At 32.5% G+C, this 23231-nt stretch overlaps 2 protein-coding genes across 2 annotated transcripts; both read right to left on the bottom strand.

Moving 5' to 3' along the window:
• Nucleotides 1-5: 5 nt before the first annotated feature.
• On the bottom strand, nt 6-8236 carry LOC148311442 (acyl-CoA Delta-9 desaturase-like). Its single transcript, XM_088256628.1, has 6 exons — nt 7918-8236; nt 5606-5736; nt 3565-3770; nt 2639-2824; nt 1690-1885; nt 6-496 (listed from the first exon to the last, which is right to left on the bottom strand). The coding sequence occupies exons 1-6, from the start codon at nt 8234-8236 to the stop codon at nt 410-412; spliced, it is 1125 nt and encodes a 374-aa protein (XP_088112754.1). The 3' UTR covers nt 6-409.
• Nucleotides 8237-12894: 4658 nt separating this feature from the next.
• On the bottom strand, nt 12895-21277 carry LOC148311443 (acyl-CoA Delta-9 desaturase-like). Its single transcript, XM_088256629.1, has 6 exons — nt 20959-21277; nt 19354-19484; nt 18713-18918; nt 17200-17385; nt 15196-15391; nt 12895-13532 (listed from the first exon to the last, which is right to left on the bottom strand). The coding sequence occupies exons 1-6, from the start codon at nt 21275-21277 to the stop codon at nt 13446-13448; spliced, it is 1125 nt and encodes a 374-aa protein (XP_088112755.1). The 3' UTR covers nt 12895-13445.
• Nucleotides 21278-23231: the final 1954 nt, after the last annotated feature.

Consider the following 23231-nt stretch of genomic DNA (forward strand, 5'->3'; position numbering starts at 1 on the left):
GAATGTTGCGAGAATTGATTTTTGGAAGTTCTAAAATCAGTCATATTACTTCACTACTTTACCAACTGCACTGGTTACGCTTTCTCGAAAGGGTAGAGTATAAACTGTGTCTACTAATGTATAAATGAATGCATACTGTGGCTTCAGAGTGTCTAAAAGAACTGTGCATTCCAGACAAATTAGTTGATAGACTCGGTAGATCGGCTACAACAATATGCCATGGGTAAAGTGATTTTACCAGCGCACTAAATTTGGCTAGCATGTCTTTGCTGTTGCAGGACCGATGGTGTGAAATGCTCTTCTATTAACAGTTTCTCCCTTCTCTCAAATTTAGGTTGTCTCGAGTAATATTAAATTCATTAAATACCCCAATTCCCATTCCAGGATCATACTTTTTCTTGTAAAATTTTCAAGAAGATTTCGACTTCTTTGCATTTTCTACGAGGGAATTCATATAATGGCTTCCATCTCCCGTTCTTATTGCACGGCTGTATACCTAAAACAAAATATTGCACAATAATAACACACACACACACACACACATGCAAAGGAAGGATGAAAGCAGAGTGAATGTTATTTAAATACACTCCCTCAGATGAATGTACGGAAAATTGTCATATGACAGAATTAAAAATGAAGATATTAGAAAGGAATGTAAGGCTGAACAAGAGATAATTGAAAATAAAGAAAAGATAAAAGATAAATTCTTTAATGTGGTATGGACATATGATGCAAATGGAAAACGAGTAAATGACTAAGAAAGTATTTAGAAATGTGAATGGGAGAACAGAACGAAGAGGGCTAAAAAAAATTGACATGACCAGATCAATCAGAACCTAAAATATGGAGGTGTTAAGAGTCTACTTAATCGGAAGGCATGTATGACTAGATGTATGGACTTGAAAGAAGCTAGGAGCGTACGTTAAGACAGAAGAGTGTAGTGTTCCATCTTCTCTAGCTACCCCTGTAGGGAAACGGTGTGATAGTAGTAGTATGTAGTACTAGTAGAAGATCCATGATGAGATATCAATAAAATCTTGATACAAATAATTCTAAAAGGAATATTAAAGGCAAAATAGAGGTTCAACAAGGTGTGGGCAGAAGAAAGATCTCCTGGCTCCGGAATATATGACATTAGTCGGGGATCAGGACCATTGAGACGCTGTTTCGAGGTGCCCAGAACAAGGACAATTGTGTCGCTTACTTTCGAAATCCGCCAGATCCAATTCATAAGATTTTCAAATATATACTCTATCGGAATGCCAATTGTGGATTTTATTGTTTAAAATAATTATATACTTGAAAACCTTGCTAAAAAATAATTAAAAACAGCGTTGTATTTCAAATTCCGCTATATTCATGGAACTTGCCTTCTGACCCATATCAGCCAATCAGAGAGCGGGGATAGGTCAAAAATTAAAATGACGTCATTGTCATCTTGTGTTTTTTTTTAAATACTGAATAATTTTTTTAGCAAATAAGAAAATTCTGAATTTCATAATATTTTATCTAAAGATAACCCAGAGAATTTAGCATCTTTTGTAAAACTACTTACATGGATCTGGCGGATTTTGAAATTAGGCAACACAATTACTCTCAAATGATAGTCGACGTCAGGGGGACATGACACGAACAGAAGAAGAAAGGGAGTATTTAATTAATAAAATATTGTGGATATATTATCCTTACCATTTCTTGGGTAGCCTCTTTGAGATTAGAAGCCCAGCCGTTCCTTACAAACCACCGGATGATGGATGCGGAAAAATTGAAACTAATCCCAAGCTCCGCAGCTTTGTAATCCCACGGGAAACAGTGATGGTAATTGTGCCAACCTTCCCCAACAGTTATCGCTGACACAAATAGAGATTCAACTGGAACTATATTTCTGGAAAAAAAAGTTTTTTTTCAGTCCATAAATTAATCTTCTACGTTTTTCTCCTCGTTACTGAGGGTTGTGATCCTTGACTTAACTCTTTTTCTAAGTGGTCTTAAACAAGTGTTTTATTTTAATATTTAAATCATTATTTTTTTCCAAAAGTTAATGCCGAATCAATAAAAACACGACTAAACACTTGTTAAAAGTAGTATTTTATCGCATGACAAAGACGTGTAAACCTGTTGAAGCAAATAGTTTGAATCATCACCTTTTGATGAGAACATATCGTTCACTTCTTCCAACAATGTCATATATCAAAAATTGTCAATTTTAAGTTGTGTATGTTTTCGGAATGCCCAGAAAATTTACTATATTCCAGCAAAAGTGGTATATTTTTAACATAATATTTACCCGCTACAGGGCAAAAAGTGTTGTTTTTGCATTTTGAAGAAAAGGTATTGTTTAATAATATTTTTGAATATACTAAATAATTTCCAAATGAAGAAAAAACATTGAGGTTTTACCTAAAAAGATCTGTTGCACACTAAAAAGTTCAATAAGTGGCTTGATATTTATTTTTAATACATTTCATTTTATTTTTAAACTTTAAAAACAATCTACTGAAAAAGTTTTTAGATATATGAAGTTGTTGAAAGGAGTGAGCGACATAGTTACTTTAGAGTCCTCAAAACTAGTAGTTTTGATATTAATAAACTATAGGTGTTATGAAAGTGTTTTATTTATATATTTCAATTAACTTACTTGTCGTAAGGTTTGTTCCCAAAAAAGTGTGCGATGCTATTAACCGTCCATGTGATATTAAGTACTAATACTGTTCTTGTTATATAACAGACCATAAAGGATATCCAAACTGACTCATTCCACAGTAGGACCGGGATATACGTCGGCAGAAATAAGGCTAGTACCAAATACCATGTCTTGTAATATCTGGAACAGAAAATTTATAATTAGATGCAGACAAATTATAGATTGAAGTTATGACACAAACATTAGAGGAAGTTTAAGTCTTTTCCTAACACATAAAAACTAAAACTGATGGTACTGTTTATTAATATATAAAAAAACACAAATGTAATATGTGTACATGCGTATTTCGTATTTTTATTTAAGTATGGAATTATATATTTTTTACTATAGTATTTTATAATACTACTTATTTCAGTGTGCCGTTCACTCTATTCCTAGAATTCATTCTCCTCTATATATCTTTATCAATCTTTCCATTCCTAGAAAACCTACTTCCCAAATATGGTATGCATCATATAACCGCAGTGTTATCTTGACCGTTTAAACAGGAAGGAAAGGTGGGTAATATTGAATAAATATTACAGTGAAAAAATCACTTACATTTATTTTACCCTCTTTGGGATTCGAACCCGGGACCTCCAGAATGGTAGCCGAGCGTGCTGACTATTACATTACCAAGGCGGACTAAAATATATATTAGAATTTAAAAATCACTAATATTTATTTTCACTATCCCTCCCTGGGAATCGAACCTGGGACCTCCAAAACGGTAGCTAAACACACTAACCACTACACCACGGAGGCAGACTAGATACTTACACAATAGGCAAGGTACACAATAGGCAAGGATAATTTTCTAAGGCAACTAATAAATATTTTTTAAAAGATTCACGAAGAATGAAGAATATATTATATCTTACTTCTTCTGCATCATAATAAGGGGATCAGCCTCCAAGTCTGACATGTCTATCGTCTTTCCTGCTTGTATGACCAGTGGATGCTTTTTGCTCATCAGCCAGCCGATGTGAGCGAAGAAGAAGCCTCGGTTAGCATTGTGAGGGTCGGCATCAGTGTCGGAATATCTGTGGTGCTGTCGGTGGTCCCTCACCCACACCCAGAGGCAGTTCTGGGAATATGGGAAGACTTGCTACATACACAACAATTGTGGAGGTCCTCACTAAGACGTTACATTTCCATTTTAAATGATTTTAAATAATCAGGAATTCAAGCTTGTAAAATTGATACATTTTTGGTGTGATTAAATGATTTCGTATTGGTTTAACACATGATTGGTCACGTTTTGTCGCAACTTTAATTAAGATTTTGATAGAATACAGTAAACAGAACAGATTTGCATTTAAATGATTTTTTTTCTGCAATATTGCAGGAGAACCTCCACAATTATACTTTGGAACCTCAATATACCAAACCGTAAGGGTATAAGTTATTTTCAAATGCTGATGAGAATATCTGTAATTCTCAAAACTAGTCATATTTACATTACTAAACACATAAAGTGGTTTTATTTTTATATTTGAATATCGAGGGGTTTTGAAAAATTTGGTATATTGAGTGATTTGTTGTATTTATATTGAGTTTCACTTTGCTGTTAAAGATTGAACCAAATAAAAAATTGCTGACCTTTATATAACAAATTCTGTGATAGAGAAAACATATCGTAATTGAAGTATTTATATACAAACTACTAAGTAGTATGTTCAGTTTTATATTACTACTGTATACATTATTTAAATACTAAAATTGCATTTGACAAAAACATAAACTTTCTTTGGTTATATGAAGGTTTGTTTACATTCTTTGCTCGTAGTGGTATATTTTTCATTGAATGCAATGGCTAGTTCGATTTAAAAAAAAATGTTACATTGAGGAATTGATTATATAGAGGTTTGATACATCCAGGTTTCACTGTATTATATCCAAAATACATAATGACAAATATGGCCTGATTAATTTATTTCATTTCTACTCTAATACACATACTAATTACTGTTATGGTAAAGGTATTTTTAAACCACACCATCATCTAGTTCTTATTCTATGTTCTTTATTCTAATTTGCGATGCAATTATCAGACTGGCCTACAAGAGAGCCAGTGTGAAAGAGCTTTAAACTGTCAAGGTATGAGGCAGAGTTGCCAGTCAGTAGCAGCGCAGTGTTGCCAGCCCTGACAGTACCCCAGTCTGACCTACCTAAGCATCTTATATACACATACATATCGTAGTCATACAGGAGAAAGTGACCAAGTGCATTGTTTTACAAAAACGTGATCATTGACTATTTAATATCTTACTAGCTTAATATTGCCCTGAAAAAATTCCAAAGGATTTTAAACTTGGAAGTATAATATATTGACTAGTTAAAAATGACTAACTGCATTGGTGTTTATTTTCATGCCAAGCAATAGTGACTTAAATGGCCCTCCTGAACATTTTATGTTTTGGTAGTTGGTAACTTTCTCCCGTACGACTACGATATTTGTAAATAAATATTTTTGATATTATTTTTTGACATCTCAAGATAGACGAAGAAGAATATAGAAGTCTGGGCATTTATGGATCTTATGACCGTCATAGGCTGGTTTAAGTGATCACTTCACACACATGTAACATTTACCAATTCTACCCATTATTGACAAACACACTACTCAAATTCTCGGAACTTCTATATTTGTATATATACATATATAGTTCAATTTTGAAAAATAGTGCTTGAATCACTAGAATTTCACTAGAGACATCTAATGGTGATATGAAAGAAGCTTTTTATTAAGCAGAAAATAATACATTTGTATGTGAGGTCCGTCCTGGATTATTATCACATATATGAAATACAATAATATGAACAATAACTCTGATAATTGGAGATAATCCAGATTTGTGAACAAGTATTTGGACATACTCAAAATTTTGTGAATAAATATTGTTTAAATGTATAGTTTACCTCTCCGGCCACCGTTGAAAGAGCGAGCAGTAAAGCATGCAACTGACGATTGGCTTTGAAACTTTTGTGTGTAAAATATCTATGGGCTCCAATTGTAATTCCCTTTCCTGTTGCGAATACTAGAAATGCACCTAAAAACATACACACATACACATAAATACTCAATATGGTAAAGGAGAAATAGATTTTTTTTAAAGATAAATAAGCCATAAATAAAAAACACATTTTTTTGCTTTCGTTTTAGAATTCAGCTATGCAAAGTGCATAAAGATCAGGTATTTTCATGCCAGTTACAAAAGACTACTTAGAAAACGAATTATCTACCCTTGGTAATCGACGGACCCTCTTTATAATGAATCCATTAACAAAAGTTTTTAAACTAATTTTGTACTATACATACAACCTTTCGTTTGATTGAAAATTTCAATTTCACTAAGTAAAACTAACTAACCATCACGTCCCTTCTCTGCAGGGATAGGCAGAGAAAATCGAACGCCACATCACTCTGTCTTTGTAAACATTCTTCGCCTGTTCCACATTCATGAATCTCCTCATATATACCCGACGATTATTACGACTCCTGACCCGGCTGCTTTTAAGTATTGACATACTTGATTTTGCCAAGTTTTCCTCGGTCTTCCTCTGATTCTTTTTCCAATTACATTCGCCTCATAAATTTGTTTAACCGTTTTTTCTTCACTCATACGTTCCACATGTCCAAACCATCTCAACACACCTTTCTTAATTTTATCAATAATGCTTATCTCAGCCTTGCATTCCTTATTTCCTTATTATTAAAGATTAAAAATGAAGATATAATATTCTTCTGTTACTGTAAACAATGATTCATGGCGATGCAATGAGATATTCTCTTATTTAAATTTTATATTAGGAAATACATCTTATATTCAATAACGTGGAATATGTAATGTTTTATTTTAACTTATTATTCTTCTACTACCCCTCATCAGCACCCTATGGATCATAAAGCACTGCATCACATAAACACAGAACGATCTTAATTTCCCAGAAGCCATCTATCCATATTAGCACTGATATACAACAAATTTTATCATAGCTACAGGAATATGGTTAGTAAACACAGTACGAGACGATTCCTAGTCGGTGTCCTAGCAAAGAACGCAATCTACGAGTTATATTGTAGTTGGCGGTCAATGTGTTAGGTCTTGAAACCTGTATATATGCAATGGTGTAAGATCTTTCCATGCGGAAGGATATGTATGCACCGGTAAGGTTGACATCTCATCCATAGGGTGAATAATCCAGTGTCCGATATAATAAATAATATTAATATTGTTAAAAGAAATTATTTTAAGATCTGTTATTTATTTTCTTTTTTTTTTATATCTCATCAAAGATGAAGAAGAATATGGAAGTCTGGGCATTTACAGGGCTGACGACCGTCATAGGCTGGTTTACACAGTGATCACTTTACACAGTGTAACATTCACCAATTTTACCCATAATTGACAACCCTACCCAAATTCTTGTAAATTCTATGTATATGATTCAATTTTGAAACATTGTTCTTGAATCACTAGAACTTCACTAGAGACATCTATTGGTTAAGGTGAAGGCTTAAACCAGCCTATGATGGTTGTCAGCCCTGTAAATGCCCAGACATCCATATTCTTCTTCATCTTTGATGAGATGTCAAAAAATAATATGAAAATAACTCCTATAATTGGAAATAATCCAGATTTTGTGAACAAGTATATGGACATACTCAAAATGTTTATTTTATTTATTTAATCAATCTGTTATATCTTTTTTATTAAGGTTTTTCTGCAGGTAGGTTAACTTTTTCATCAGGTAGGTATGGAAGTTAAAAAAAATATATCACACACACCCTGACCGCTACAGAGCCTATCAAAACAAGGGTATAACTGCATGAAAATATTTTTAAAATATACAGTGGAACCTCTCATAACGATCAATGTTCGTTCTAGAGTCTTACTTTTTAAGCGAAACATTTTTTGTTTTGATTGGGATGGAAGTTCCCGGCTTACAAGTGAATGTCGTGAATGAGGGACTTGCCCTTTCTCTGTACATCAATAAGCATTAAGCAAAATCGCTTAATATCTCTCAATCAATAAATCTAAATCACTAATCTCTAAATCAATAAGCAAAAGGCAAAAAAAGGGAGCAACTTTCCATAAAAAAACTTAAAATAAAGCATTTCAATAATAAACAATAAAATATTTATTTATTATTAGAAGAGAAAGTTTATTTTTAACTTACAATATTAATTATTAAGAATGAGAGGTTCCACTGTATAAAAACATACTTACCGAAAGCCGATGTAATTAATTTGGCTTGGGAAAACGCCAAATAAAGTCCGTAAACAGCAGCTAAGTGCAATATCAAAAAACCTATTGCATTTTTCCATACGATTTCCCTTTTGAAATTTGGATCTGTGCCACAGTTTTTAAAAGGGTCTACTGAGATGAAATTCTTGTCAACGTTGACTTCATTTTCATCCTTAGTAATGGTAACTTTGGGTTTATTTTTTTGATTTTTAAATTCATTAATTTTTACACTTAGAGTGCTTTCTAATTCGTCTTTTGTAATAATTTCTACATCTTCCTTCTCAATAAATCGGAATGCCATTGTTTTTTTTACACTCTCCTTGGGAAAGAAATTGAACAAAAAAAAAAACACTTTATTCACTTTAAAATTTTCCCAAAATCGTTTTTATATAATTAAAAATTTAAATATTAACAATTAAAGTAATTTCTCATTAAAAGTGTATAACTAACTGAATATTCAAAATAAATTCCAAGTATTTATAACTGCTAAGCATTTTATTTTTCCCATTGTTAAAATGAACAAAATATCTAAACTAGAGCAGCTATTGTTTATTGATGTATGGATATTGATTGTTTAAATAATCTATTTGCTGCATTTTGTATTTAGATAAGTGTGTCGCTGCATTAGTAAAAATTCAACACAATAATATTTTTAACACTTTCCGGACCACATAAAAAAACCCACCAGTTCCACAATTGATTTACAGTATTTGAAAATAAACTATTATTTTTATTATTTTATTAAAATATAAACTCCATTTGAAGCGATCTTGATATTTTTTTAATGCTTGTTACAGGAAGAGTAGGTACTAAAATAAGAATTGACTCTACCTAGTCGACTAAATTGACTCTTAACCTTTCCAGGAGTATGGACGTAAATGTACGTCGGTGCAAATTTTCCTCAAAGAAGTATCGACGTTAATGATCGTAGAAGTCTATCTGTCAGTTGGTATTATGCTATTTGTATAGGAATGACATCTTTGGATATTTGTATTTAACTTTGTCATAAAATAAAACCTAGAGATGGTGAGCTTAATTTTTTATTTAAATTATTTTTACATAATTTCTATCTTCATAATACAAAAATTTTATTTAAAAAAAATACATATTTAATGTAAAAAAACCACTCCCCAGAGAAAGTCGGATATCAAATATTATACTCCTGGAAAGGTTAATGGTCTTTTCAAAAAAAAGTTGATTGGAAACAAAAAGTGATGAATTTTGATCAATATTTACTAGTCAGTTGACTACACCTATTTACCATAGTTAATAAGTAAAATGAAAATATACAAAACATGTGTTCGACCAATAGCCAATTATGGGATTGAGGCAAGACCAGATACTTCTAGAACAAAATCTCGTCTTCAAACCTCCGAGATGAAGACTCTCCGATCCATACCCGGAAACACATTGCGAGACCGAGTAAGAAATACCGACATCCGGAGCATGTGTAAGACGGAGGATGTCGTGAGGTGGGGACGACAACGAAGGCGATACTGGAATGATCATGTAAACAGAATGTCAGATGACAGATTTCCACATATCGCCCTTCAGGGAATCCCTAAAGGATGCAGCCTCCCAGGCAGACCTCCAAAAAGGTGGTAAGACAGCTGGGAGTCAACATCCTAAGAGCACAATAATATTACTAACACTTTCTGGACCACAAAAAAGCACAACAGATCCTTAGGATCTAGAAAAAGAAGAAGAAGAAGAAGAAGAATAACAGTGGAGGCATTCACAGGGTTATGCAGGGCACATCTTTTCTCTCACAAGTTTTACAAATTGAATGAGTTTCTTTTCAACTGTTCGGAATTTTTCTATCGGAGCATACTGCAGTCTTTAAGTTTTTTTGTAGATTGGGTCGTGTTTCAACTACTTGTGGAGACTCATCGTGGTTTATGAGTAGCCCGAAAATAACTAACTTAATTCACCAATTATTCCTCGAAATTATTGAAATTTATGTGCCATTTCTCTTCTTCCTTCTGGAGATGCTCGCTCTCTTTACAGAATATATGCTTCCATTCCTTAAAACAAAAAATGCATGAACTCTCACGTATTTAGAGTGAAAGTTTTTAGGTTCTAGAAACAGTTGATTTTATGCATTTCTCTCTTTGTATTTGTCGACCATTTTATTATTTCAGGATTAGAAAATTGTTATGAAGAATTTAATTGGAGAAAATCTCCATCAATAAAATGAAATACTTCTTTTATCCATTAATTTCCATTAATTCATACTCTAAGAAAAAAAATATGGGTACGATGCTAACAAAGCATCCAGTATATTTAGCTAAATATACAGAATGTTTAGAGGTTATGTCGCCACTTGTATTCTTTCAACCTTTTCCATACAGTGCTAAAAACTTTAGCGTGCACCAGTGATATGTATTTTGTACACCATATAAAAATGGGAAAAATGTTAATATTTCTAAATGTTGCTTTTATTAAGCATAGTTGAAGTTAAAATACATCAATTTAGTATTGTAAGCTCTGGTAAATACCTAAAAAAGAGAAGAAAAAAAATACATCCCAATTGCCGCCGTAGCTAACGCAGCGACACAACCACTCTAAACGACGACTCGTGCAGTACTAAAATGAGATTGTCAGAAACAGTATGAAGCCGTGTGCTCATGTACGTAAAGTGAGGCACGCATGTATACTCTGAGAAATGTTTGTTAATTGGTGATTCTATCCCCGATTTTTTTTAAAATATTTATTTATTTCCGTCGCTACAAATGAATAACTTTATTTTATAATACTTTTATGTAACACGTAAAAGTATTACAGAGCAATACAAAAATTCTGAGCCCGTATCTGTTATAATTTATATTGATATTCTCATTTTTAAAGTCAAGTTGTAGTGAATACATATCACCGGGAGGGGAAGGTTAATGCAGTCCACCTAGCTCGAAATTCGATACTCAATTTTGAATATATTTTGTATATTAAAAGCTTTGTTAACATTGTGGCATGATAATATAATACTCTCCTTATCATTCATCATTCATACTATGAATTGAGTGGTATTACACAAAGTTACTCTTTCAAGTTGTATTATACAAAGTGAGAGATGAATGATGAGGTTAAAAAAATCAAATAAAACTAGTTTTTCATCTTTACAGATAATTTATTTAATAAATATTAATACAATAATAATAAAACCCTTATCCGCACCCCAGTGGTGCATAGGGCACTGCTTCATTTAAACGCAGTGTTATCTTGATCGTTTACACATGAGGGAAAGGTGATCAGCCCCCCGCTTCAGGTACCAGTCCAGGGTAGTATTGAATAAATTTTACAGTGAAAAACATTAATAATAATAAAAACAGATAAACATTAATAGAAAAAATTGTGACAAGAGACAATTTTTTCAAAATAGAGAACCAATAGTGGGGTTTTTGCAGCGTCTTGCAAGTCACCATCGGAATCCTCTTCTATTAAGAAAGATGTATGACTTATTTATAGATTTGGCATTTATTTTGTAGCACTTGATTTTAACTTATGTAATAAATATTAAATCAAACACTGATTTTTCGAGTCTACAAAATTGTATTTTATTGTAAAAAAACACATGAAAATCAGTTTTCTGACAGTTGTTTCGCCTAGTTATAGCATTTTCAAATGAATGTCAAATATTCAAAGCATTCATTTGAAAATGACATAACTAGCCGGAACAATTGTCACAAATTTGATTTTTATGTGTTTCTTTTTTAACAATAAAATACGACATTGTAGACTCAAAAAATCAGTGTTTGATTTAACATTTAATACGAAAAATGACAATAATTTAAAAGAAGTTAATTTTTAAAATCTAGTATTTCTTCTATTGGTCAAAGTTGTCTGTGATATAATGATTTTTTCCGATGAGTTTGATTATAATGCAGACAAAAAATATGACATAGACACACTTAGGACAGGAAAGGTATTTTTCTACCCGTTCGGTCGATTGATGCTTAAGGACAGGAAATATATTATTACCTTCTACGCCGGCCTTATTTCAAAGACAGAAAGAAGGAATTGTTTAAAGTTTTCATATGAATATTTTATTTTAATAGAAAATATCATTCACTTGATTAAAATGATTGAGAGTTGACATGTCATACAAGCGTCCAAATAAATATTAGAAAATCCTGGAGTTTAATATTGCATCTTTCGGTTCCTCAGTGAATCACTGAACCACGCTATTCAAACAGCATTATAGCAAAATAGCATAAATAGTGGTGGCATTAATCACGGTATAACTATCACTACCTGAGTAAAATCAAGAATTAAAATCATACACCTAAGTAACTTCACTGCTAACTTAGAATCAATGAAATGTATAAACTCATGCGTCTAGCGAGATAGCGAGTGTTTTTGCCTAGAATCTTCACTCATGAATTACATGAAATTATAGTAACTTTAAACATAAAGACTAAATCCACTCACGAGTAGGCATAGGCTATGAAACTTATAAAGTCGAAGCCTGAGTAGGGACATGATAAACGGTGTTGCATAAGCCGTAGCTAGATTTCAGAGTCACTTAGGACGTTAGGTAATTAAAAAAAAAATAACAAGGTATTACTGTAAAGGAGTTCCAATAATAGAGGTTCTACTTTACTATGTTATAGAGATAGTCATAAAAATATTGGTAGAAAATATAATGACCGTTTAATCAATTCAAGAATGATTTGTATTTTAAGGCTCTCCCGGGAACAGGAGTCCATCACCTTTCCAAGGATGGGTCCAGTGAGGTCACTGGTATTGTGTCTCATACAAAAGTTTGCGGTACTTCATATAATTCTCTCTCCGTAAGGGTTTACGACCACCTCCCCTGGATTCTGGACAGCACCATTGGAGGTCAAATGTGCATCAAAATTTAATAATAATTTTAATGTTTTTGGTGGCGGGTGGGTACATTTTTATTTTAAGTGAATACAATGGGAAAAGGATTATAATAAAATTAAAATAGTCTTATTAAAATAGCATTTTTATTTATTTGATGGTAAAATCATACATGCTTAAAAATAAAATAAAATGACTGGACTCCAATCAGTATTGAATGTTGCAACGAGACTGATTTTTAGAAGTTCTATCACTTTATATACTTTACCAACTGCACTGGTTACGCTTTCTCGAAAGGGTAGAGTATAAACTGTGTCTACTAATGTAAAAATTAATGCATAATATGGTTTCAGAGTATCTAAAAGAACTATGCATTCCAGATGAATTGGTTGAAAGACATCTTACGCTTCGAGATCTTACCAGTGCACTAAATTCGGTGAGCATGTCTTTGCTGTTGCAGGACTGATGGTATGAAATGCTTTTCTACCAACAGTTAGGAACAGTGAAAGTGAGATGACGTTGACAAAAATTGTATTTCTTTTCTAAATTTGAAAAATTCCACAATCTCCTTTTCCTCAAATTAATCTCGCCTCAAAAAATATCTTATATTGTTGGTTATTTTGAGAAATATTAAATCCATTAAATACCCCAATTCCCATTCCAGGATCATACGTTTTCTTAAAGAATTTTCAAGAAGATTTCGACATTTTTGCATTTTCTACGAGGGAATTCATAAAATGGCTTCCATCTCCCGTTCTTATTGCACGGGTGTATGCCTAAAACAAAATATTGCATAATAATAACACACACACACACACACATAAGATATTACAAAGAATTGTAAGGCTGAGCTAGAGATAATTGAAAAGATAAAATATAAATTCTTTGAGGTGGTATAGACATATGTAGCGAAGGATAACGAGAGAATGACTAAGAAAGTATATTTGGAAAATGTGAATGGAAGAATAGAACGAGGTTCTGATTGATCTGGACTTTGCAAAACCAGATCAATCAGAACCTAAAATCTGGTGGCTTCAAAAGTCTACTTAATTAGAAGGCATATATGACTAGATGTACGGACGTGAAGGAAGCTAGGAGCATATGTTAGGACAGAAGAGTGTGGTGTTCCATCTTCTCTACCTACCCCTGCAGGGAAACGGCATAATGGTAGTAGTAGTACTCTAATGTGTAAAGGCAACTAGCCGTAACTCAAGTTGCGGCTGTTTGGCTTAACACGGGTCAAACCATTCTTATAACTGGCCTTTATCATATACAATCACAGATTTTGCTCCATCTCTTTCCTCCAAATAGTCTCAAAATTGTATTAATTTGATACATGTTTTAGCAAAAACATTATTTTAAGTTAACTATAAACTCGTTTATCTCAAAACTACTGTTTTTAACTTGCGGCTATTTGGCTTTGCACTTTAGCACTAGTAGTAGATCCATCAATAAAATCTCGATATAAATAATTCCAAAAGGGAGTATTTAAGGTAAAACTCGTAATAACAAAACTCAGTTAGCTTCTGGCAGCGTATAGGGCTGATCGTCAGGACACGCCCAATTTTTTTTTAAAGAATACATATTGTTTTTTAGAATTCGTATTGTTCAAAAATTTTCTCCTTTATTAAAACTCCTTTGAATTACTCTTTTCTTTTCAAAACCATATTTTTGTTTCTAAGAACACCTTATTTTTTCAATGCAAAAAGTGTGTTTAAAAAAAAAAAACAAATACGACTAATGTTACCTGGGTTTAAAGAAAATTAACTAACTAACTAACTAAACATCACGCCGCTTCCGCAGGGGTAGGCAGAGAGAATAGAGCGCCACACTACTCTGTCCTCGCAAACATTCTTCGCCTCTTCCACGTTCATGCATCTCCTCATACATACCCGCCGATTGTTACGACTCCTAACCTGATCACTTTCAAGTATTAGGCATACCTGATTGTGCCATGTTTTGCTCGGTCTTCCCACTAACATTCGCCTCATAAATTTGTTTTACCGTTCTTTCCTCACTCATTCACTCATAAAGAAAATTATGTTGCTATTTAACCTGTTAACCGAGCGGGACGCATAAATACGTCAAACGTAAACAATATCGGGTACGGGTAGGACATATGAATACGTCCCTGAAATAAATGTATATTATATTATATATATATATATATATATATATATATATATATATATATATATATATATATATATATATATATATATATATATATATATATATATATATATATATATATATATGGACGTATACTTTTTGAACAACAAAGGTATTAGTCATCCATACATGTCTCGACATGAATTTAAGACACGGAGTGAAACAGTATTCGCGCCCGTTAAAAGTTGCGTAATTGGACAGCGGACCGCCCGGTTAACAGGTTAAGGAACAAAAAATCCTAAAATATTGTGGATGTGTTTTCCTTACCATTTCTTGGGTAACCTCTTTGAGATCAGAAGCCCAGCCTTTCCTTACGAACCACCTGATAATGGATGAGGATAAATTGAAACTAATGCCAAACTCCGAAGCTTTGTAATCCCACGGGAAACAGTGATGGTAATTGTGCCAACCTTCACCAAAAGTTATCACTGACACAAATAGAGATTCAACTGGAACTATATTTCTGGAAAAAAAAAAGTATTTTTCAGTTCAAAAATTCTTCTTCTCTCTTACTCCTCATTACTGAGGGTTGAGCCCCTTGACTCGGCTCTTCTCCAGTTATCCCTTGACTGTGCTGCATGTAGCGCTCTAACTACCGAGGTACTCTCTGCTGTTTTAACTCTTACCACTCTGTAGGCCAGACATTCTGGCCCGTATGATTCTAGTAGGCCGCTCCGTGGGCCACAATGTCTGGCCCGGCGCATGTACAACTTTAATCACTTGGTGGTGAATATTTCTCTATCACCCAAGTATATTCTACCAAAAAATATTTCAGATAAATACAGTTAATCTTAATTAACATGGTGATATGAATTGCCAGACAGAGTGTTCAAAAATTAGGGAGCCAAAATATTTATTTTAATGGTAGAAAAACGCATTTTTTTATCAGAGTAGCTGATCAGTTATGAGAAAAAATGGTCAGAATGGAAAGAATTAACTTGATTGGTCTATTGTGCCAAAAATAAGTTAATTTTTTTTTTATTTGAAGTAGAGAGGAGTAAAATATGATAAATTTAACACTTGTGTTGGATCAGTATTGTGATTATTAACCACTCTACCTTCGGGTTATTTTCAGGCATATATTTTATAAACAAGCAAAAAAATCACAACGTTTGTTGTCGCAAAATATTGTCAGGTATGAAACCTGACATAAATTTGACAGAGTATCCGGTACGCATCAAATATTTTTGGAACAGATATCTTTTCTCGAAAAACGGTGAAGAAAAACCGCGCGTATCACGTACGTTCGTATGTGTAGGGTGGTGAATGTAAGAACGATTAGTTATCAGATCTAAAAATGGTCTCATCGACAGGTCAAAATACAAACATTTTATAAAGCAAAAACCATAAAGTTTTTTCCACATTTATTTTATTTGACCATCAACCGGTTTTCATCATTACCGACACCACCCGACCAGTCCGATGATGTCAGCGATGAAGAGACCTAGTCACTGGTCAAATAAAATAAATGTTGAAAAACCATATAGTTGTTGTTTTATTATGTAAAATGCAGTTCCACCAAGAAATATCTATACAAAAACTTAAATTTTATAAAGAGTTTTTATTTTCACCTGTTGATGGAACATTTGTATTTTTTTTAACTAGTTGTGATTACGTTAACAAACTCAAAAGTGGTCTTAAACAAGTCGCTCACTCCTTTCAACAACGTCATATATCAAAAATCGTCAATTTTCAGCTGTGCATGTTTTCTGAAATCCCAGAAAATGTACTATATCCCAGCAAAAGCGGCATATTTTTAACTAAATATTTACCCGCTTCAGGGCAGAAAGTGTTGTTTTCGCATTTTGAAGAAAAGGTATTGTTTAATTTTTTTTTATTAAATAAACTTAATATTTTTCAAATGGAGAAAAAATATTCAGGTTTTACCTAAAAATATCTGTTGCACACTAAAAAGTTCAATAAGTGGCTTGATATTTATTTTCAATATATTATATTATATTCTTAAACTTTAAAAACGATCTCCTGAAAAATCAAGTTTTTTTGATATGTGACATTGTTGAAAGGAGTGAGCGAAGTGTGTTTTTTTTATATTTAAATTATCATATCATTCCACAATGTAAATGCCGAATAAATAAAAACATGATTAAAGACAAATAGTACAATGTGTTTTATCGCGTGACATAATACAGTATTAAATCATCACCTTTTGATGAGAAAATCTGTTTTTTTTTAAATCTAGCAGTGTTGATATAAATAAACTCTTAAGCGGTCTTATACAAGTGTTTTATTTATATATTTCAACTAACTTACTTGTCGTAAGGCTTATTCCCATAAAAGTGTGCGATGCTATTAACAGCCCATGTGAAATTGAGTACCAATACTGTTCTCGCGATAAAACAGACCATAAAAGATATCCAAACAGACTCATTCCACAATAGGACCGGGATACACGTAGGCAAAAATAAGACCAGCACAAAATACCATGTCTTGTAATATCTGGAACCGAAAATTTATAATTAGATGCAGACAAATTATGGATTGAAGTTATGAAACCAACCGTAAAATTTTTTAAGTCTTTTTCCAACAGATTAAAACTAAAACTGATGGTACTGTCTTTGAATACCTATCTAAAGAAAACACACACATATATATATTTATATATATATATATATATATATATATATATATATATATATATATATATATATATATATATATATATATATATATATATATATATATATATATATATATATATATATATATATATATATATATATATATATATATATATATATATATATATATATATATATATATATATATATATATATATATATATATATATATATATATATATATATATATATATATATATATATATATAATATGTGTACATGGATGGGTATTTTGTTTTATTCATTAAGTGTGGGATTCTATATTTTTTATTATAGTTACATATTTCAGTGTGCCGTTCACTCTGTTCCTAGCATTCATTCTCCTTTCTATATATCAACCTTTACATTCCTAGAAAACATAATTCCAAAATATGGTATACAAAATCATCTACCTGTATGAAAATTTCCCCTTTTACTTAATTTTTTTTTAAATTTAAAAAAGAAAAGAGAAATACTACTGTTTTTATTATTTACACAAATATTTCAATTTCATACTATTTCTGTGAGCCTAAGCGGCTCATTATTGGAAATAGGTATCAAATTGTGGTAGAGTGGGTTCAAACCGAGAAACTCTGACTTCTGCGACACTAACCATGGGACCACAACCTGACACAAATTTTACACCCTGATTATTTATTTTATTCATTAGTTACTAATCAGTTACATAATATGTACATACTTTACCTTAAATTAAACTAGTCTGGAACATACTGGTGTATGGAAGTGAAACATGGACTATTAGGGTGGTTGGAGGCGTTAGAGATGTAGTGCTACAGGCGCATGTTGGGGATTCACTGGTCGGAACATGTAGGGAGCAACAAGGTATAAAGCAGGGCTGGGGAGTCTAGATACTTACTAAATAAAGTAAGATGACAGCGAGCCAAATGGATAGGCCGTACAATAAGACACCCAAGCCCGCCTCTTACGATTGTAGAGGGCACGTGAGAAAGACACAAACTACAGAAGACAAGCCCGCTTAAACAACGTGGATCAAATTATCTCTGACATGTGCTGTAGCAGGTACGCCGAGTTTAAGAAACAAGTGAAAGATAGAATAGGGTGGAGACTGACCATAAAAGAAGCAAACCAATCATCACACAGATTGTAACCCAACAAGAATGAAGAATTTATAACTTAAGTCTTACTTTTTCTGCATCATAACAAGGGGATCAGCATCCAAGTCTGACATGTCTATCGTCTTTCTTGCTTGTATGACCAGTGGATGCCTTTTGCTCATCAGCCAGCCAATGTGAGCGAAAAAGAACCCTCGGTTTGCATTGTGAGGATCGGCATCAGTGTCGGAATATCTGTGGTGCTGCCGGTGGTCCCTTACCCACACCCAAAGGGAGTTCTGGGAATATGGGAACACTTGCATTAATACAAAACAATTGTGTATGTCCTCACCAAAAGGTTACATTTCATTCGAAAATTCTAGCTTGTCAAATTGATACATTTTCATGCAAATTAATGATTTCGTATTGGTTTGACACAGGATTGATCACGTTTAGTCCCAACTTTAATTAAGATTTTGGTAGAATACAGTAAACAGAACAGATATGTATTTAAAGTATTTTTTGTGGAATATTGGAAATTTACTTTTTGATGAGGACCTCCACAATTATACTATGGAACCTCTATACATCAAATTACAAAGGTATTAGTTATATTCAACTGTTGATGAGAATATCTATAATTCTCGAAACCGGTCGTGTGAAAGGATTTGTGAACAAGTATTTGGACACACTCAAAATGTTGTCAATGAATATTGTTTAAATATAAAGTTTACCTCTCCGGCCACCGTTGAAAGAGCGAGCAGAAAAGCATGCAACTGACGATTGGCTTTGAAACTTTTGTGTGTAAAATATCTATGGGCTCCGATTGTCATTCCCTTACCTGATATGAACATGAGACCTAAAGCTAAAAATAAACACACATACACATAAATACTTAATGAGATAAAGAAGAAATAAATAAATAATGATTATATAATATCCTTCTATTACTGTAAACAATGATTCATGGCGATGCAATGAGCCCATATTCTCCTTTTTAAAAATTTATGTTAGGAACTACATCTCATATTGAATAATATGTAATTTGTAATGTTTTATTATAATTTATTGTTCTTCTACTACCCCTCATCAGCACCCAATGAAGCATAAGGCACTGCATCACATAAACACAGAATGATCTTAATTATTACTTAGTCAAGAGACCCTTTACTTAATGAAGCAGTCCAGGGTGTTATTTACAATATTAATATTATTTATTATATCGGACACTGGATTATTCACCCTACGGATAAAATGTCAACCTTACTGGTATACGAAAGGATCTAACACCATTGCATATATACAGGTTTCAAGAATTAATGCAATCTGGATGTTCAGTAATGGGCAGAATGGTGAATGTTACACAAGTGTATAAAGTGATCACTTAAGACAGCCAAATGCCAGGTTGTAAACCCTGGGATGCTCAGCATCCATCTTTTTTCATAAAAAAGGGAAAAATGATAAGATAAATGAAGAATGCTGTTTCATTTGAAGTTGACATAAGTTGAGATAGGTTGAAAAAATACAGGCAAAATACATAAAAATTTTAAAATGTATCAGACATGTTACAGGTACCTATATGTGTTATTACATTGCAATAGTTGAAACCTCAGAAAAAGTAAAAAACCTGATCTGAATATACAATTTTTTTTTAAAATGCAGTATTCTGGTGCAATGTTTACCCATTTTACGGTACCTTTATATTTAAACCTATTATGGGATTTATGTTTCAACCATTAACGTTGCGGCTATGATTTGTAAAAACAATTACATTTTTTAATTTTTGTGAGACCATTATGGTATAGTAGTTAGCACTAGTGATCCGAGGTTCGATTCCTATGGCAGTCAAAATAAATATAAGTTATGCTAATATTCCACCTCCGTAGCGTAGTGGTCAACGCGTTTGGCTTCCGTGCTGGAGGTCCCGGGTTTACTTCCCAGGGGGGTTAAAATAAATATGGGTGATTTTTGCTCTCATATTTATTTAATATCACTCTATACTAGTACAAGAAGCACAGGGCCGATCACCTTGCCTGCGTGCAAATAACGATCAAAATAACACTGTGACGCTATGATTCAGTGCCCTATGCACCATTGTGTGCGGATAAGGGTAAAAAAAATAAATATAAAATTATTTAAAATAAATTATTTAAAGACCTGTAATTTATTTATTTGAGCGATCTGTAATCTCTAATATAAAGGTTTTTCTGCAAAGAAAGAATAGGTATGGAAGTTATAAAAAATATATCATACACACCCAGACCGCTACAGAGCCTATCAAAACAAGGGTGTAACTGCATTAAATTACTTTTAAACATAATATATAAAAACATACTTACCGCAAGCCAAAGTTAACAATTTGGCTTGGAAAAATGCCAAATAAATTCCGTAAACAGCAGCTAAGTGCAATATCAAGAAACCTATTACGTTTTTCCATACGATTTCCCTTTTGAAATTTGGATCGGTGCCACAGTTTTTAAAAGGGTCTACAGAGGAGATATTCTTATTCGCATTGACATCATTTTCATCCTTAGTAATGGTATGTTTAAGACTACTATTATGATTTTTAAATTCATGTATTTTTACATTTAGAGTGCTTTCTAATTCATCTTTAGGAATAATTTCTACATCTTCCTTCTTCATCAATCGTAATGCCATTGTTTTTTTACACTCTCCTTGGGAAAAAAAATAAACAGAAAAAAATCACTTTATTCACTTTCAAATTTTCCCAAAATCGTTTCGATATAATTAAAATTTATAATAATACAATTTCAGTATCTTCTCATTAAAAGTGTATAACTAACAGAATAGTTATAATAAATTTCAATTATTTATAAGCGCTAAGCATTTTATTTTTCCCGTTGTTACAATGAACATATTATCTAAACTAGAGCAGCTATTGTTTAATTGATGTCTGGATATTAATTGTTTAAATAATCTATTTGATGCTTTTTGTATTCAGATAAGTGTGTCGCTGCATTAGTAAAAATTCAACACAATATATTTATAACTCTTTCTGGACCACAAAAAAACAACCACCAGGTCCGCAATAGATTTACAGTATTTGAAAATAAATTAATATTTTATTTTATTAAAAAAAATACTAACTCCTTTTGAAGTGTACTTGAAATTTGGTTTTGGAAAAGTAGATACTACAGTAAGGGGGCTTGTGCACTACCCAGAATTTTACCGTCCGGTTTTGAAAAATGAAAGTGACTACGACAGTTTAGCGTGATCGAATTTACGCGCAATATCTTCACGCACCGGTCAAGAGCACAGATCCGAAGAAAGATGGGCAAAAGCACAACCCAATCCAAGCCAATCATCGTATTAACACGCTAACTGAAGTGCCAGACGGAAAAATTCACACACAAACACCCTAAGGGTTGACTCTGCTTAGATAAAAATTGATTGGAAATTAAAAGTGATGAATTTTGATCAACATTTACTAGTCAGTTGACTAGACCTGGGGAAAGTATATTACTGGCTAGAGTTAGTAAAATAATACTTTTTTGTACTACTAACCTAACCCAGTGGTCAGCATTATTAGACGAACAGCCAAATATGGACATTAATTATAAGAACACTACATATTGTCAATCTTTGAATCTCCATTGAAAGTTTGGTCAAGTCATATGTTACTTTCAGCACATTTTTAGGTTCTCATCAATAGTACGATTTCTCAGATTGCTTTTAATTAGGATCATGCTTCATGAGTCAAAGAACATTATGTCGACACATGACCTAACCTAACCACGCGCAGGTTCATGTGGAGAGCGACTAAGAAGACTTCACCCAACCTTTGTTGTTGTCTTTTGAATCAACTTTTACTAAACTACAGCAGGCATAGTTCCCCCTCCTAGAAAAAGTGGATCTGTTCATTTTCAATAAACTTTACAGATACTTTAATAAGATTTTACTCATCCTAGGCAGAGTTAACTCTCCCTAACAATCTACTTTTCCTGTAACATATATTATAATGGCCGAATTATCTATATTTCATAATTTTCCATAGTATTATAATGGTGAAAGCATTCACCAATACAGACCCCAAGTTTTCTCGAAGTTATTAAAATTGATCAAGTTTCTATTCTACTGTTAAGAATTTTTCTATTGGAGATCATTGTGGATTGGGGTAAAGGAAATGATTTCTTTTTCAAGTCTTTTCTCCTAATCCTGGTTTATAAGTAGCCTGAAAATAACTGTAAATGCCCAGACTTCCATATTCTTCTTCATCTTTCATGAGATGTCAAAAAATAATATGAAAATAATTCCTGTAATTGGAGATAATCCAGATTTTGTGAACAAGTATTTGGACACACTCCAAATGTTGTGAAAATAGCTAACTAGACTCACCTATAAATCTTCTTAAATTTATTTTATGTGCCGTTGCTTTTATTTCTTCTTGAGATTGAGATGCTCGCTCTTTATACAGAATACGAGTGCATATTTGCATTGATAATGGACGTTTCCATTCCCCAAAATAAGTTGATTTTATGCATTGCTTCTCTTTGCATTTGTTGATCATTTTATCATTTCAGGATTAGAAAATGGTTATGTAGACTTTAATTGAAGAATATCTCGCAATAAAATGAAATATTTATTTTGCTAA

This window comes from Brachycentrus maculatus, unplaced genomic scaffold (assembly GCF_059751285.1).
Source record: "Brachycentrus maculatus isolate JH-2025_06_01 unplaced genomic scaffold, ASM5975128v1 h1tg000065l, whole genome shotgun sequence".
In the NCBI taxonomy this organism is placed as follows: Eukaryota; Metazoa; Arthropoda; class Insecta; order Trichoptera; family Brachycentridae; genus Brachycentrus; species Brachycentrus maculatus.